General features: G+C 40.4%; 1 protein-coding gene across 1 annotated transcript; it reads left to right on the top strand.

The window, feature by feature from the left end:
* Window positions 1–9,222: 9,222 nt before the first annotated feature.
* Window positions 9,223–12,988, top strand: LOC129163801 (zinc finger CCHC domain-containing protein 12-like). Its single transcript, XM_054742563.2, has 2 exons — window positions 9,223–9,925; window positions 10,721–12,988. The coding sequence occupies exon 2, from the start codon at window positions 11,351–11,353 to the stop codon at window positions 12,986–12,988; it is 1,638 nt and encodes a 545-aa protein (XP_054598538.1). The 5' UTR covers window positions 9,223–9,925; window positions 10,721–11,350.
* The last annotated feature ends 1,373 nt before the right edge of the window (window positions 12,989–14,361 follow it).

Below are 14,361 nucleotides of genomic sequence, written 5' to 3' on the forward strand. Positions count from 1 at the left end.
GTTCCTCGTTACTGGTATAGGCCGTTGTAAGCAAAAGGGGGCTTCTCTAATCCAGCTAAAGAGTACAGGTGCTAGGTTGTCAGTCCTACATTTTAACAAACTATATTGGAACAAAATCCAGTCATCTACTGTTTGATTGTTTTTTGAGGTCCCTGCAAATTATGTAATTTGACAATGAAATCGAGTTGTAATGTGTATCATAATGAGTTTTTACAAACAGAACATAATGGATGAACAGATAGAACAAATATAATTATAGATACGCATTGTTTGTTCAAAGAAAAATGGTTCATTAAAACGAGGGCTTACAAATCCTGTTTAAAAAAGGCCATGCATCATTTTTGAAAGGTTCAGAATAAAAATTTTAATTGCCTAAAATGATACATTACCTTGCATAACACCTGCTCTGTGACTAATTAGGCTGCTGCTGCTGTGGTGACCGGGAACACGTAGACCTCGTCAACTATTGTAGGAGTCATTTCATTTAATGGGCACCTTTTAGATCAAGTCAAAAATTTAAAGTATTCATGTTTTAGTCCTTTTAGTTCTGTCTGGGATTAGATGGGTCTCATTAGCATCAAGCATATTGAATGCGGACTCAAAACAATAAGATCTAAGGCTTATATATGGTGCTCATATAGGAGGCAGCATATGACTGGCTATGGGTATTTAAGTTAACAAACTTCTTGTGCTTTCTGTGAGTCTGAGTGCTATAATAATACATGACTGGTTTATGTATAGTTTCAGATCTTATTTTATGCAGGTTAACGTGTTTTCTCTGGGGACCACACGCTGCATCGTGGCATTTTAATATGGTTGATATTATCCAGTGGCGGGATTTAGGCTTTTCTGTTTCATTTTTTCCGAGTGCGGTCTATCTGCAGAGGAAACTGTCAGGATGTTTTATTACGTCTCGAGCAACATGGCTTTCGTTCAATTCAGACTGTTCAGCAACTCACACATCATTAGGAAAATTCATTATTTCATTCATCGCCCCGTTTAAATTTGATTCTTATAATAAGACTCAAATAGATGATTTATGACTGTTTATGCATTTGCAAAAATAAACAAATAAATAAAAAAAGAACATTCATAATTTATGGAACACACTGATACAAAAACCATGTTTCCATTATGGCAGGTTTACTCATCCGTGAAAACTACCTGCACTGGGTCCACTCTAGCATGGACGGCAGTAATAACGCTGTCAGAAATGCAGATAAGAACCAATAAGGATTTGTTGTGCCTGACTTGGCAGTTTGAATTAGGTGGTTTTAATCATATCACCCATAAGAGGCTCATGACATTTTGTGTTGTTGCATAAATTAAAAGCTTTGCTATTATTTATGTGTTCAATTTTAGAATTAACCTCGGCTAAAGCAGAGGCGCCGCATGCCGACAGGCATGGCAGAAAATTGTTAAGGCCCCCAGGTCACAGGGGGCCCCTCAGAGGGCTGAAAAACGAATGAAGTCGGAACAGCAACTCTTGTGAGACTGAAAATCTCTGAAAAGGACAAGGAGACATCCACACATTTCCAAGTCTGCACCGAACAACGGGTCTTTTTGCTTGGGGCCCCATGAAACTTAGTAACTTTATAATTCAGATTTCAGTTAATGCAGCTTTTAATTTAGCATTATTAATAAATTATTTGTGATCTGCCTCAAATTATTTAATTTATTAGACCCAAATGGAAAAAAATAATTTTAATCTGTAGAGAGCTGAGCCTTTATCACCTTTCTACTTTTCTGTTTGCCTTGGGATCATAAAATATATATATATATATAAATAAATAATAAAAAACTGAATTATTGAACAATAAGTTTTTGATATTGTTGAAAATATTAAAAATTAAACATACAAAATACTAAGGCATTTTCCCTTTTCATTTACTCCTATAAAGCACCTTTCACCACCAATCAGAGGGAGCCAAAGTGCTGTAGACTGCAAACATACAACAATTAACATCAAAAAAAACATTCACACACACATGAAAATCAGCAAAAAATTAAAACCAGCCTAAAAACATTACTTAATACAAATCCAGTTCTTTATTAATTCACTGAGATTTTCTTTAAATACAAGAAATTAATGTTTTAGCCATTTAAAAAATGTGTCTGTTTTTTTCTCACACATTTAGAACCGTAATCATACATAATCATCACACAAATAACGCATTTCATGATGACTAAACCATAAACTCTTTTAAGATTTCAGAGCATCATCAGTTGGGACAGCCAATCACTAACTGGTTTTAACACATGGCTTATAGCCATTGACTGGGAAGAAAGCACATAGGGGCTGACAAATGTTAATAAAACTGAACACAGGTGTGGTGAAACAAACAGATGAACCTGTGACTGTCCTTTAAGCTCCACCCCCTTCTGGATATTAGGAAAAGCCATGCAGGCACAAATAAACCTAGTGCATTTCTTTTGACCAGCACAGAAATAATAAAGAAGAGAAGAAGTATAGCTACTAAGATGAGAGTTAAAGTAGGTGCAGCTTGCACCAATTATGAAGAAGGATTTAACTAGGAACTACAAGACGAGCAAGTCAGGTAAGATGGTATTTGTTTGTAAAATTGCGTGTTAACACCTGGTTGGCTCCATTTTGGTTCTGAAACGCACAGCCTGTGCGGGCCTGGCTGAGGTTCTGTTGATAGATTAAAGTTTTGATTTGCATTTAATTGTTTTTAATGTAAAATTTGTACACAGTTTATTTTAAATTAAGCAGATTTGAATAAAATTCTGGTTTGTAAGTACTGAACATGATCTCAGCTTGGCGTGGTCTTGGCTCGCAGCTGTTGTTGTAGAAATCTGAAGGTGGATGGGCTAAAGCAGTGATTCTCGACTGGGGGTCTCGACCCAAAAATGGGTTGCGTAGCCATTTTTAGTGAATCACACATCTTTATCAGGGCAAAAAGTTACAAAAATGAATCATGTAGTTTTATTTTTAATTGGATTTTGGTCTCTTGGACTGGAGTACACTCCTCAACAGCAGGTGGTGATACATTCAGGAAGTGCTAACCGCTTCCTGCATTTTTACAACACAAAATAGGACACAATTGTACGCAATCATAGCACTTTTATTTCAAATGAGTACACATAACTGCTGCTACTTTTCATTAAATTCATTTGAGAAGTATTTCTTGATTTGGGTCACGGCTAAGATGTGATGGTGGGTCTCAAACCCAGACCAGTTCAGAATCACTGGTATAGAGCACAAGAACTTCTGAAGTTACATTTTGGTGAATATAAATGCACTATTTAAACAGCAAGTTTTCATAATTCACATCTATCGCCTCTGTCAGTGCGCCCCGGGGCAGCTGTGGCTACATTGTAGCTCATCACCATCAGCGTGTGAATGTGTGTGTGAATGGATGAATGATACACTGTAGTGTAAAGTGCTTTGGAGTCCTTACTCTGAGAGGCGCTATACGAGTGCGGGTCATTTATCATATCTACAGTTACAGCTACATCACGGTTGCTACAAAACCTTGAATTCCCAGATTAAAACTTTTCAGCAAATTAAAGTTTTTAACGTTTGCATTGAATAAACTGTGTGGTCAAAATCCAGAAGCTGCTTTTGACGTTTCGAGTCCAGACATAAAACCACTGATAGGCGTAAAAGATGTCAGTAGAGTTGATTTATGTAAAAACATGAAAGTGTGGAGAATTGAATATCTGGTTTTAGCCTGACAGCAACGATATGCAAAAAACTGGAATTAATCTAATCTGAAAAGACGTGTATTCAGTGTTTTTATGCACGATTTGCTTAAAAATTCAAAATCCTGGCAAACTAAATGTTTTTGTGAAAAATGGACACTCCTGCCATTAAGTGCTGCAGCAAATGCTAAAGCAAAAAACAAAACAAAACAAAAAAACACCAGAAGAAATGATGACTTTTAAGTGACAAACCTTTAACACCTTCTACTGGTCGAAAGCCACATGAGGAGACTAGACAGTAAGTGGTTCTGACTCTGGAGGTACAAAACTGAAGCAGCTCGTTCAGCAAATAAAAAAAGAGCTTTTTCTCAAAAATTTTTTCAGCCCATTAAAAACATATATGACTGATATTTGAGATAAACCTCACCTATTACAGATAAAAGCAACAGAGATGACAAGAAGACACCATTAATATATGAAAAAGAAGCGTTCAGGAAAAAGATGCTCAAAATGGACCATTTAAATAAAGATGGGAGGTGTGCAAGTGCTACATGATGAGATGAGATGAATACAAGCCCACTGGGATCATCCTGACCTTCTCAGGCAATGGCTGTCTTAAATTTTTGAAAATGTAGGTATTTTCTGGCTAACTACTGCTCCCGGTAACATGCTGCAGGTTATTGATGGTTGGAGTTCACCTTTTGATTTAAATGAGCTGTTTGTACCTGCCAGTGTGATGTTTTAACTTGCTTTGTCTGTGAAATTAGTATTTGTCTACCAAATACTATCAAATGTGCATGATTAAGATCCTATGCAGATATGCATTTTTTCACTCAAAACAATGTTTGTGAGTGCAACTGATGCTACCTAAAGTTAGTATGTATTTAAAAACAAAAAGAATCGCATGTTCGGGGATTAAATTACTTACAAGGTAGCAAACATGAAACCGTTGCACTTTAATATTTAATACAACATTGCTTGATAATCATTTTTAATTAAAGGAGCAATGTGTAAGATTTTTACAGCGAAATAATCGCAAAACAGACTAATTACTCTATCACGTTGGAAAGAAGGTTACACTGAAACAGATTTCATTCTCAGCTCCTTACTCCTTTCATTACTCCTTCCCAAAAAAAAAAAAACGAAAGAGGAATGTAGTATTTGAGTAAGGTTACTGTGTCATCAGTCAGTTACAAACTAAATACTATATTTTACTTACTTTAATGAGTCGTTCAAAACTATAACAGCAAGACGGCCACACATAATCAAACAACCGAGAAATTTTACCGTAATAAGTGTAGTAAGTGCTCCCTATTTTAAAACACCCAAGAGTGATAATACTAGATATAATAATGTATTTATGTACTTATCAATGTACTGTGTATGTCATCTAGAATCTTCTGGTGCTGCTCCGTAAGTGGGAACAGCCATGAAACTCACAAAACAGTAGTGAGAAAGTGATTTTATTGCTTAGGAAAATAGCTGCAGTAACCACATTTGACCACAGGATGTCATTGTTACATTTTGCATGTTTGAAGCTTGTCCACAGGTGAAAAATTGCTTCAAAACCAGTAAAATCTGTCATTTCTGTCCTGACTGGGGATTTTTGCAGATTATGAATTTTTTTAACATTCAAATGTCAAATTCAAAAACTATATTTTTAATATTATTCATTGAGTAGCCTCTGACTGAATACACGGCTGTTGAATCAATGTCTGGTGAAGAGAATGATCGGGGTTGTCCATCATGTTCTTCCTTCGTCCAATTGACTCTAAACACCAGAACTGCCCCAAGTAACAGAACTGACCTTTTTATATCCGCTTGTTCAATGTTTTACAATCACTGACTCTGATGCTGCAGATGGGATTCTCTCTGTAACAGACTTCTACGAGATCATGCAGCCTCTTACTGCAAACACTGAAGGATCGTAGCTTCCTTAAGAAGCACCGTCAGCTCTGTTGCTTCTTGAATACTGGTTAGTATCTCCTGTCCAGTCTGCTGCTGAACACTGAGTTATTTACATTCCACCACCTCCACTTCAATTCAGTTCAAATTCAATTCAATTCAAAAATACTTTATTAATCCCAGAGGGAAAATGATTGCTGTAGTAGCTCAGAATAATAACAATAATCAACTCGTCAAAGAGTTGTTGTATATTACAATGGCTGTTGGCAGGAAGGATCTCCAGTAGCGGTCAGTGTTGCAGCGAAACTGAAGAAGCCTCTGACTGAAGACACTCTTCCGTTGTTGGACAGTCTTGTGAAGAGAATGCTCAGGGTTGTCTATAATTTCCTTGATTCTCTGGAGAATCCTTCTTTGCATTATCTCCTCCAGTGGTTCCACAGTCGTCCCCAGAACAGAACCAGCCTTTTTATTAGGCTGTTGAGCCTTTTCAGGTCCCTGCTTCTGATGCTGCTACCCCAACAGACGATGGCTGAAGAGATTACACTCTCAACAACAGACTTGTAGAAGATCTGCAGCATCTTGCTACAATGAAAGGACCTAAGTCTCCTCAAGAAGTGCAGTCTGTTGTGTCCCTTCTTGTAAACAGCTTGGCTGTTCTTTCTCCAGTCCAGTCTGTTGTCCAGGTGAACTCCAAGGTATTTGTACTCTTCAACCACCTTCACTTCTTCTCCCATGATGGAAACAGTGTTTGACTCCACCCTGTTTCTTCTGAAGTCTAAAATCATCTCCTTTGTTTTGTTCACGTTCAAGGTCAGATGATTGTTTCCACACCATGCCACAAAGCGCTCCACCAGCTCTCTGTACTCAGCTTCCTGTCCATCTCTGATACACCCGACAACTGCAGAGTCATCTGAGTATTTCTGTAGATGACAGGTCTGATTTGTACTGGAAGTCTGAGGTGTACACAGTGGCGGAGATTGATATGTGCAACATGTGCGGCCGAACAGGGCGGCAGTCTGCAGGGGGCGGCATTTTTCCTTTTTTTTTTTTTTTTCTAAAAAAAATTTTTTTTTTTAGCATCAACCAATACATAAACAAAACATAGAAATCGCATGTTCTTAATAATAATAGTGATGATAATGCTAATATTTCTGTAATAAAAGCACAACAAAGTGTAACCCATATCAACTACTCCCTCTCACATGACCCACGTCAGCTGATGTGAGGTCCCTCTCCTGATTGGCTCCTTCCACGTCGCGGCAACCATGAAAGCTGCTCCTGCCGTGGCTGTAAGCTTGTTGCTTGTAGAACGGTGTTGGAAAACAAAGCGTTTTTCTCCCCTCAATTCATTTATACTCTCATTTTACCTCAGCGGTAAGTGTTCTTAACATCTACCAATAACACCCTTTTACTTGTCAGTGACCAGTCGATCGTTTTCGCTATAAAAAATGACCTTGTTCGGCGGAGTTCCCACCGCGAGCAGAACTCCGGTTCAAAAACGCTGTTTTTGAAACACTTTTATTTACTTAAGCACTTTAGTGGGCTTAATTTGAAACCAAGAGCAATCAAATGATTATTGTTATGTGTTGCCTTGAATTCGGCTATGCTGTCTGTCAGACAGTTGTTTTCTTTTATTGTTGTTTTTATATTTGTTTGTAGCAAACGCTACTGGAATGCATAGATTGAGCTACGTAGCCAAGATGATTAATAATTGACCTGTTGTACATTCGTGATATGTTTACCGGTAAACTGAATAGAACTTGATGTGCTAATGAACACAGGGGGATCTCGCACAGGGCGCCATTTAGGCCAGCTCCGCCTCTGGGTGTACAGGGGGAAAAGGAATGGTGAGAGTACAGTCCCCTGTGGTGCTCCAATGTTACTGATCGCCTGGTTTGATGTGCAGTTCTTCAGCCTCACAAACTGTGGTCTGTTTGTCATGTAGTCTTTAATCCCCATTAGGGGCATAGTGTTTGACATATTCCCACTTCTTCTAAAACGAGCTAGGCTAAAGTTCAAGTGGTGCTGCAGAATCCCACATGGTTGATCTGCATAAGCTTTTTGGACCTTAGGGCTCATACCTGCTGTTTCTTGTTTTGGTTTAGTATCTCCTCCTGGAGACAGAAATGCAGGAAGCACCTAAGGTGGTTGATGACAATGATGGTGCAGCAGCAGGATCTATGACCAAGGTGGACGATAAAACATTTGAGACAGTTGAGGTGTCACAGGGAAGCTGTGCATCAAATGGATGTAGGTCTGTGTATCCGTGGGCAGGAGCGTTGGACCTATTGATGAATTTACCGTAAATCCTCTAATACAGGCCCGGGCCTTTATTTGACTCAAGCTCATCAAGCTCCAGGCCTTTATTGGAAGGAGGGCCAGTATTAGAGGCAGGCCTCTATTTCTAATTGAGCAAAATGAACTAATGGTTCGCTGGAGTTTTTGACAATTAAAATTGCGCCCACATTTTCAAAGTTAAACACATTTCTTTTAACAACGGTAGTTTCTGCTTCAGTCCTCTCCCCCCTCCCCCTGCGCAGCAGCCGCAAACTCACTGATGCGCCTGCAGCCTCTCGGAGTTCCTGCTGCTCTAAACATTAAAATAATTATTTCATTTTCTGTTCCTCACTTCTGATTACCTTCAATGGTGTCTGTTTGTTGCAACAGCAGGTACAAAAACTAACTTGTTTTTATTTGACTATTTTTCTGTCCTGCCTGTTTATTATCTTCCTGCATATCCTCTCAATCCTAAAGAAAAACTGCTACCTGGGTTCATATATATTCACCTCATGAGTTACCTTTGAACTGCAGTTTTAAAAGATCTACCGACCGCAAAAACAGCGGAGCGCTCGCTGTTTGGCGGCCGTATCAGTGATCAGTGCGTCGGAGGACAAGGTGATGCGCGCAGCGCCCTGCTCCACAGCAGCGAAACGCATCAGGCGCAAATAAAAGACAGAAAACATTAAAAGAAATGAACTGACATGAACGATCGCGTGTTAAATTAGTTTTTGAGGTGGCGACACCTGATTGTTACTGTGGCCGTGCTCAGGAGGCAGATCTACCGACCGCGAAAACAGCGGAGCGCTCCCTGCTTGCCGGGCGCATCAGTGATCTGTGCGTCGGAGGACAAGTTGATGTGCCCCGCTCCACAGCAGCGATACACATCAGGCGCAAATAAAAGATTGAAAACATTAAAGGAAATGAACCGACATGAACGATCGCGTGTCAGTACCTACGGTCTGGCACAGCGCGTTGCCCCCCCCCCCCCCCCCCCCCCCCCCACCCCCCACCCCCCCAGCGCAGGAGCTTGTCACCTGCTGACAGCAGGCTGCTGTCTTTTCCGAGGGCTGCATCTTGCCGGTCATTATCACGTGACAGCGACTAGTTGATGACAGGCATAACAAGTCACTACAGTAATCCCTCGTTTATCGCGGTAGATGCATTCCAGACCTGGCCGCGATAGGTGAAAATCCGCGAAGTAGGGACTCCCAGCATGCCCCTCGCGGGGATTCCCTTCACGTTGCACCTACATCACAAACCGCGGCTATAAACGGAAGTCGCCTTTCCAGCTCACCACTCAGTCATCGTTTCTTCAGATTCATGATCAGAGTTTCCAACCTACCGATCAATCCAACGAACAATCATAGTAAGTTGATGTAACCCAGAAGCTAGAACCTTAATGAGGTATTAACTAATTGGCTTACTAATATGATCCATCCTCAATTTAGATAAAATATAAAATATAAATTAAGGAAATTAACAATACTAATTAATAGATATCTAATTAACTAATAGATAATTTCATAATGAATTATTGGAAGGGTGAATAACTAAAATAACGAGTTTAATATTAAACATCGGTTAAAACAAGAATCTTGAACATCCCTAACAGAAACAGAAGAGGAAAGCTGTATACTATTGGTCCAGGTGGGAATCTGAAATTTCATTGGCTGAGAGAAATAAGTCCCGCCTCCGCGAAATAAAACCGTGCGACGCAGCTGAGCGAGAGGAGAGACAAACGGCTGTGCAGCACGCAGATACAGAAAGCAAAGACTGAGCGGTTAGAGAGAGAGAGAGAGAGAAAAAAAAAACAACGGTCGAGGCCGTGAAGAACCCTGATTTGGGTGCCGCATAGATAGAGGGAGAGGCGGACTTGACTCCTTCTAATAAGAGCTAGGAACTTGGAACCAACGCGGTGAGTAAAGAAAAAAGAAGAGAAAAAGCTAACGATGCAACTTAAAAAAAAAAAAAGGAAACTTAAATAGCTTATCAAATTAATTCCATTCTTATAGATTTGTGTGGAGACGACAGAGTGAACCAATCCTCTGTAGGAGGGAACCGTTGGAGCGCGTTGGTGAGTGAATGAGATTAAATTCAGTAAATTATTAAATTCAAAAAGCTAATTACAGCAACCGAGGTGACAGCAGTGGGCTGCTAGACGTTAGATCCCAGGAGTTAACATCTCAAACTACCAGTTAACGGTGGTAGGGCATATAGGAGTTAACGGCTCAAACCGCCAGTTAACGGCGGTAGGGCATATGGGATTCCCAGGAGTTAACGGCTCAAACCGCCAGTTAATGGTGGTACGGCCTAGATGTACAAGGTCCTCAGGGGCGTTATAGCTAACGCCATAGAATTAGCAATGCGTCCCTTAACCAAACATTTAATAATAAAAAAAATAGATAAATAAAAATAAATAAAAGCTAACTGATTAGGGAGGAATTATTTTACAAAGGTGGACCAAAGGACCAGAATTTATATTTTGTTGAATTTTGTTATAGAACATTTTATTTATTTATTTATTTATTTATTGTGTTACAGATATACAAGGTGTCACAATGCTGTATAGAAACACAACTAAATGTATCCTTGTTGTCATGAATGTATTTCTTGTTGAATAGTGTAGAGTAATAGAATCTAACTGAGCCTATTGAGCTGAACAATTGTTGTCATATGTAATTATATTTCCAGAGCTACTGAGAATTATTTTAATAGACAATCAAATTGATGTTATGTTAGTTGAACTGTGAACCCAAACATGATTGGCTATGCCAATAGAGTGAAGCATTTGTTTAAGTCTGTAAGACTTTATGCTGTGATGTGACGAGAAGGGTCGATGCCAACTTGCTAACAGTCCTGTTGTTTACAGGCTGGGTTTTTTTTTCCTTGGGTTTGATCCCGACTCCTATGATCACTCACTTGGAACGAGAACTGGATTTCTTCCTGACGAGGGAGATGGCGAGCCTTAACCACTGAACGAACCAGGACATCTCAAGTAACTGAAGAGCAGACTGCTCTCTTCTGTGAACAATCTCAACGGTGCGGTAGGAAAAAATCGCACCACCGGACTCTGACTTTCACCCCAAGCGTGGGGATTTGACATGACGCCGGCTGACATGTGACTCATATGATCAAATCTCATACCGAGCATTTTACTATTGTCGATTGTTTTCATCTGTTTTTGTGTGTTATCTTTATGTGTTATATTTCCCATTATTATTAAAATTTAGTATATAAACCGTTTCATGCTATACCCGTGACTCCAGTCATTCTTAAACAACCTCCAATTCTCCCCGAACCTAATTATTGGCCCATTTGTTTATTTTTTCTTTTAATTATCTTATTGTATCCTGTAATCCGGTTACATAAAACTTGGCGAGCCAGCCAGGAGAATTGTAGAGTTGTTACCTTAGCTAACCATTGACTGACATCATAAGAGTGCCTGGAGGTCACAGTGGTTTGCCATTTTGGCATTATTGGTACTTTTGAGTGTTTTAAAATGGAAGTTGTGAAAACAGAAAAGGTCAAAGTTTCAAATGCTGTTTTAATCAGTGGGTTAACTGATACAGACCTTGATAACGAAGTCTTTGGGTTTATGGAAGGATTCGGACCAGTTAACAGGCGCATTAAGTTACCAAACTGTGATCAGATTATTGTGGAGTTTCAACATGAAGCCACTGTTAAGGAATTAAAGAAACAATGTTTACCCTATGACAAACCTTGTACTAGGAACCCAGATGTTTTCTTCCATATTCAAGACCTAGCCAGCGCGTACAGTCTAGAAACTAGCACATCTGCCACTGATGCCTATCTGTCAGAGCTCAGGGACATAGCTGCGCGTAGCAATCAATCATTTAAAGACCTTCTAATGGAGGAACTGGCAAAAATTGGGGAATCTTTAGGAAGGGATACCCATGCATCTGAACCAGTCACTGAACCAGAGCCAATGCTCCATAGTGACCAAGTTACATATTCCCTGCCTTTAACACCAGAAGTTAACTATATGAACAACTCAAAGGACAATTGTCCACCTACAGAGACTGGAAAACAAAACCCTTGCATTCCACCAAATCTTTTAAACACACCTGAGGTTCAGCGAGTTATTGTGGAACACATTGTTAAAAGCAGTGAGGTTATCCCTCCGCCTACTTCACAATACAGACTAAAACCGTTCTCAGGGCGAGTTCCACACCCTTCTTTTGAAACTGACTATGATACTTGGCGTAGTAGTGTAGTGTTATGCATAAATGATCCTTCACTCACCAAGTCCCAAATTGTACGAAGAATCGTGGAGAGTCTGTCAGCCCCAGCAGCGAGCATCGTTAAAGCTCTTAGTCCAAAATCCGACCCGGAAACGTACCTTGAACATCTCGATTCAGCTTACGCAGCTGTCGAAGACGGCGACGAGCTCTTTGCTCGCTTCTTAAACACAAACCAGGACAGTGGTGAAAAACCTTCCGATTACTTTCAGAGGTTATACACCTTGTTAAACCTAGTTATTCAGAGGAATGGAATTTCCTCCAGTGACGCCGACCAGCAGCTGCTCAAGCAGTTTTGCAGAGGCTGTTGGGACAGCTCGCTGATTTCAAACCTGCAACTCGAACAAAAGAAAGACAACCCGCCTCATTTTACAGCACTTCTCCTCAAACTGCGCACTGAAGAAGACAAACAGGCTACTAAAGCAGCACGCATGAAACAACACTTAGGGGCACAACGAACTAGAGTGTATTCAAATGTGCAAACAACATGCTCTCAGAGTAAAAACACTTGTGAACTGGAAATAGATGATAACTGTGATGACTTACGCAAACAAATCGCTGAGCTCAGGAGCCAAATTGCACAGCTTAAGGTTAACAACACAGATAAAAAGGCAAAGAAAACTCAAAAAGAGTCAAAACCCCGTGTGGGGACTAAAATTCCAGATGAGCCCAAACAGATTCAGCAGATAACAGCAGTGGTGCCCAGACCAAAGCCTGGATACTGTTTTAAGTGCGGAGAAGATGGGCACATAGCTTCTAGCTGTAGCAACGAGCCAAATCCAGCACTAGTTGCAACTAAAAGACTTGCTCTTAGACAGAAGCAGCGCGAGTGGGAGATGTCAAAGCCAATTGCTCAGTCTCCTCCTTTAAACCGGTAGAAGCTCCTATCGTGGGACAGATAGGTGCTAAAGTAGAACCAAGTCCCTCTAAGGAAAGGACAGAGAGACTTTTTTGCAAGCCAGTTCATGCTCATTCAGTGCCAAAACTTCCCAAAAGATTAGTGGGTGGGCGATGCACAGCTACAGTCTCAGTTAACAGTGTTGAATGTAATTGTTTACTGGATTCAGGGTCCCAGGTAACCACCATTGCCAATTCTTTTTACCAAGAACACTTACCTGACCTCTCAATTAAACCCATCAGTAATCTGTTAGAAGTCGAGGGCGCAAACGGTCAAGCAGTTCCTTATTTAGGATACATAGAGATAAGTGTCACATTTCCAAAAGAGCTCGATCAGTCTGGACTTGAGTTACCTACCCTTGCGTTAGTGGTTCCGGATATAAGCTCAAACTCTGATACACCACTACTCATTGGCACAAACACACTCGATCCTTTGTATGAGCAATTGTCTGCCAATAACTTACCTGATTCCAAGGCACTCTCTTATGGGTACCAACACGTGCTAAAAGCCTTAGCAGTCAGAAAAAAACAAAGCAAAGATGGACGAGTTGGTGTGGTGAAGCTTCGAGGGAGAACCCAAGAAGTTCTCCCTGCAAATAAAAAACTGTTACTAGAAGGGTTTATGCAACCCAGCCAAAACAAGCATGAGCCTTATGCACTCATTGAACAACCCACCAATGGTTCTCTACCAGGGGGTATAATTGTAGACTGTTGCCTCATTTCCTTACCTTCACATGGTCCATACAAAGTACCTGTTGTACTAAGAAACGAAACTAACCATGACATCACATTACCCACTAACTGTGTGATCGCTGAGTTAGTTAAAGCCGATCGTGTTATGCCATATCCAGAACCTGACAAAAGTGATCAGAAAGTACTTGCGGCGTGTAGTTCGCAGCAACAGACTTCACCTTCAAACCCTCCTCTCAGTTTTGACTTCGGTACTTCGCCCTTGTCCGAAGAATGGAAAGGGAGGATCACCAACAAACTTAACACTTACTCCGATGTGTTTTCGCACCACGATCTTGATTTTGGTCATACACAACAGATAAGACATCACATCAACTTAAAAGACGAGACCCCATTCAAACAGAAATCTCGGCCGATCCATCCACATGATTATGAAGCCGTGAGAAAACATTTGGAAGCCCTCTTGGAAACCGGTATAATAAGAGAGTCGGAGTCTCCATTTGCCTCACCAATAGTGGTGGTTCGGAAAAAGAATGGTGAGGTACGTCTATGTATAGACTATAGAAAGCTTAATCTGCAAACCATTCGCGACGCATATGCCCTGCCTAACTTGGAGGAGTCCTTTTCTGCTCTCGCTGGATCACAGTGGTTTTCTGTGATGGAC

Source organism: Nothobranchius furzeri, chromosome 13 (assembly GCF_043380555.1).
Source record: "Nothobranchius furzeri strain GRZ-AD chromosome 13, NfurGRZ-RIMD1, whole genome shotgun sequence".
Lineage (NCBI taxonomy): Eukaryota > Metazoa > Chordata > Actinopteri > Cyprinodontiformes > Nothobranchiidae > Nothobranchius > Nothobranchius furzeri.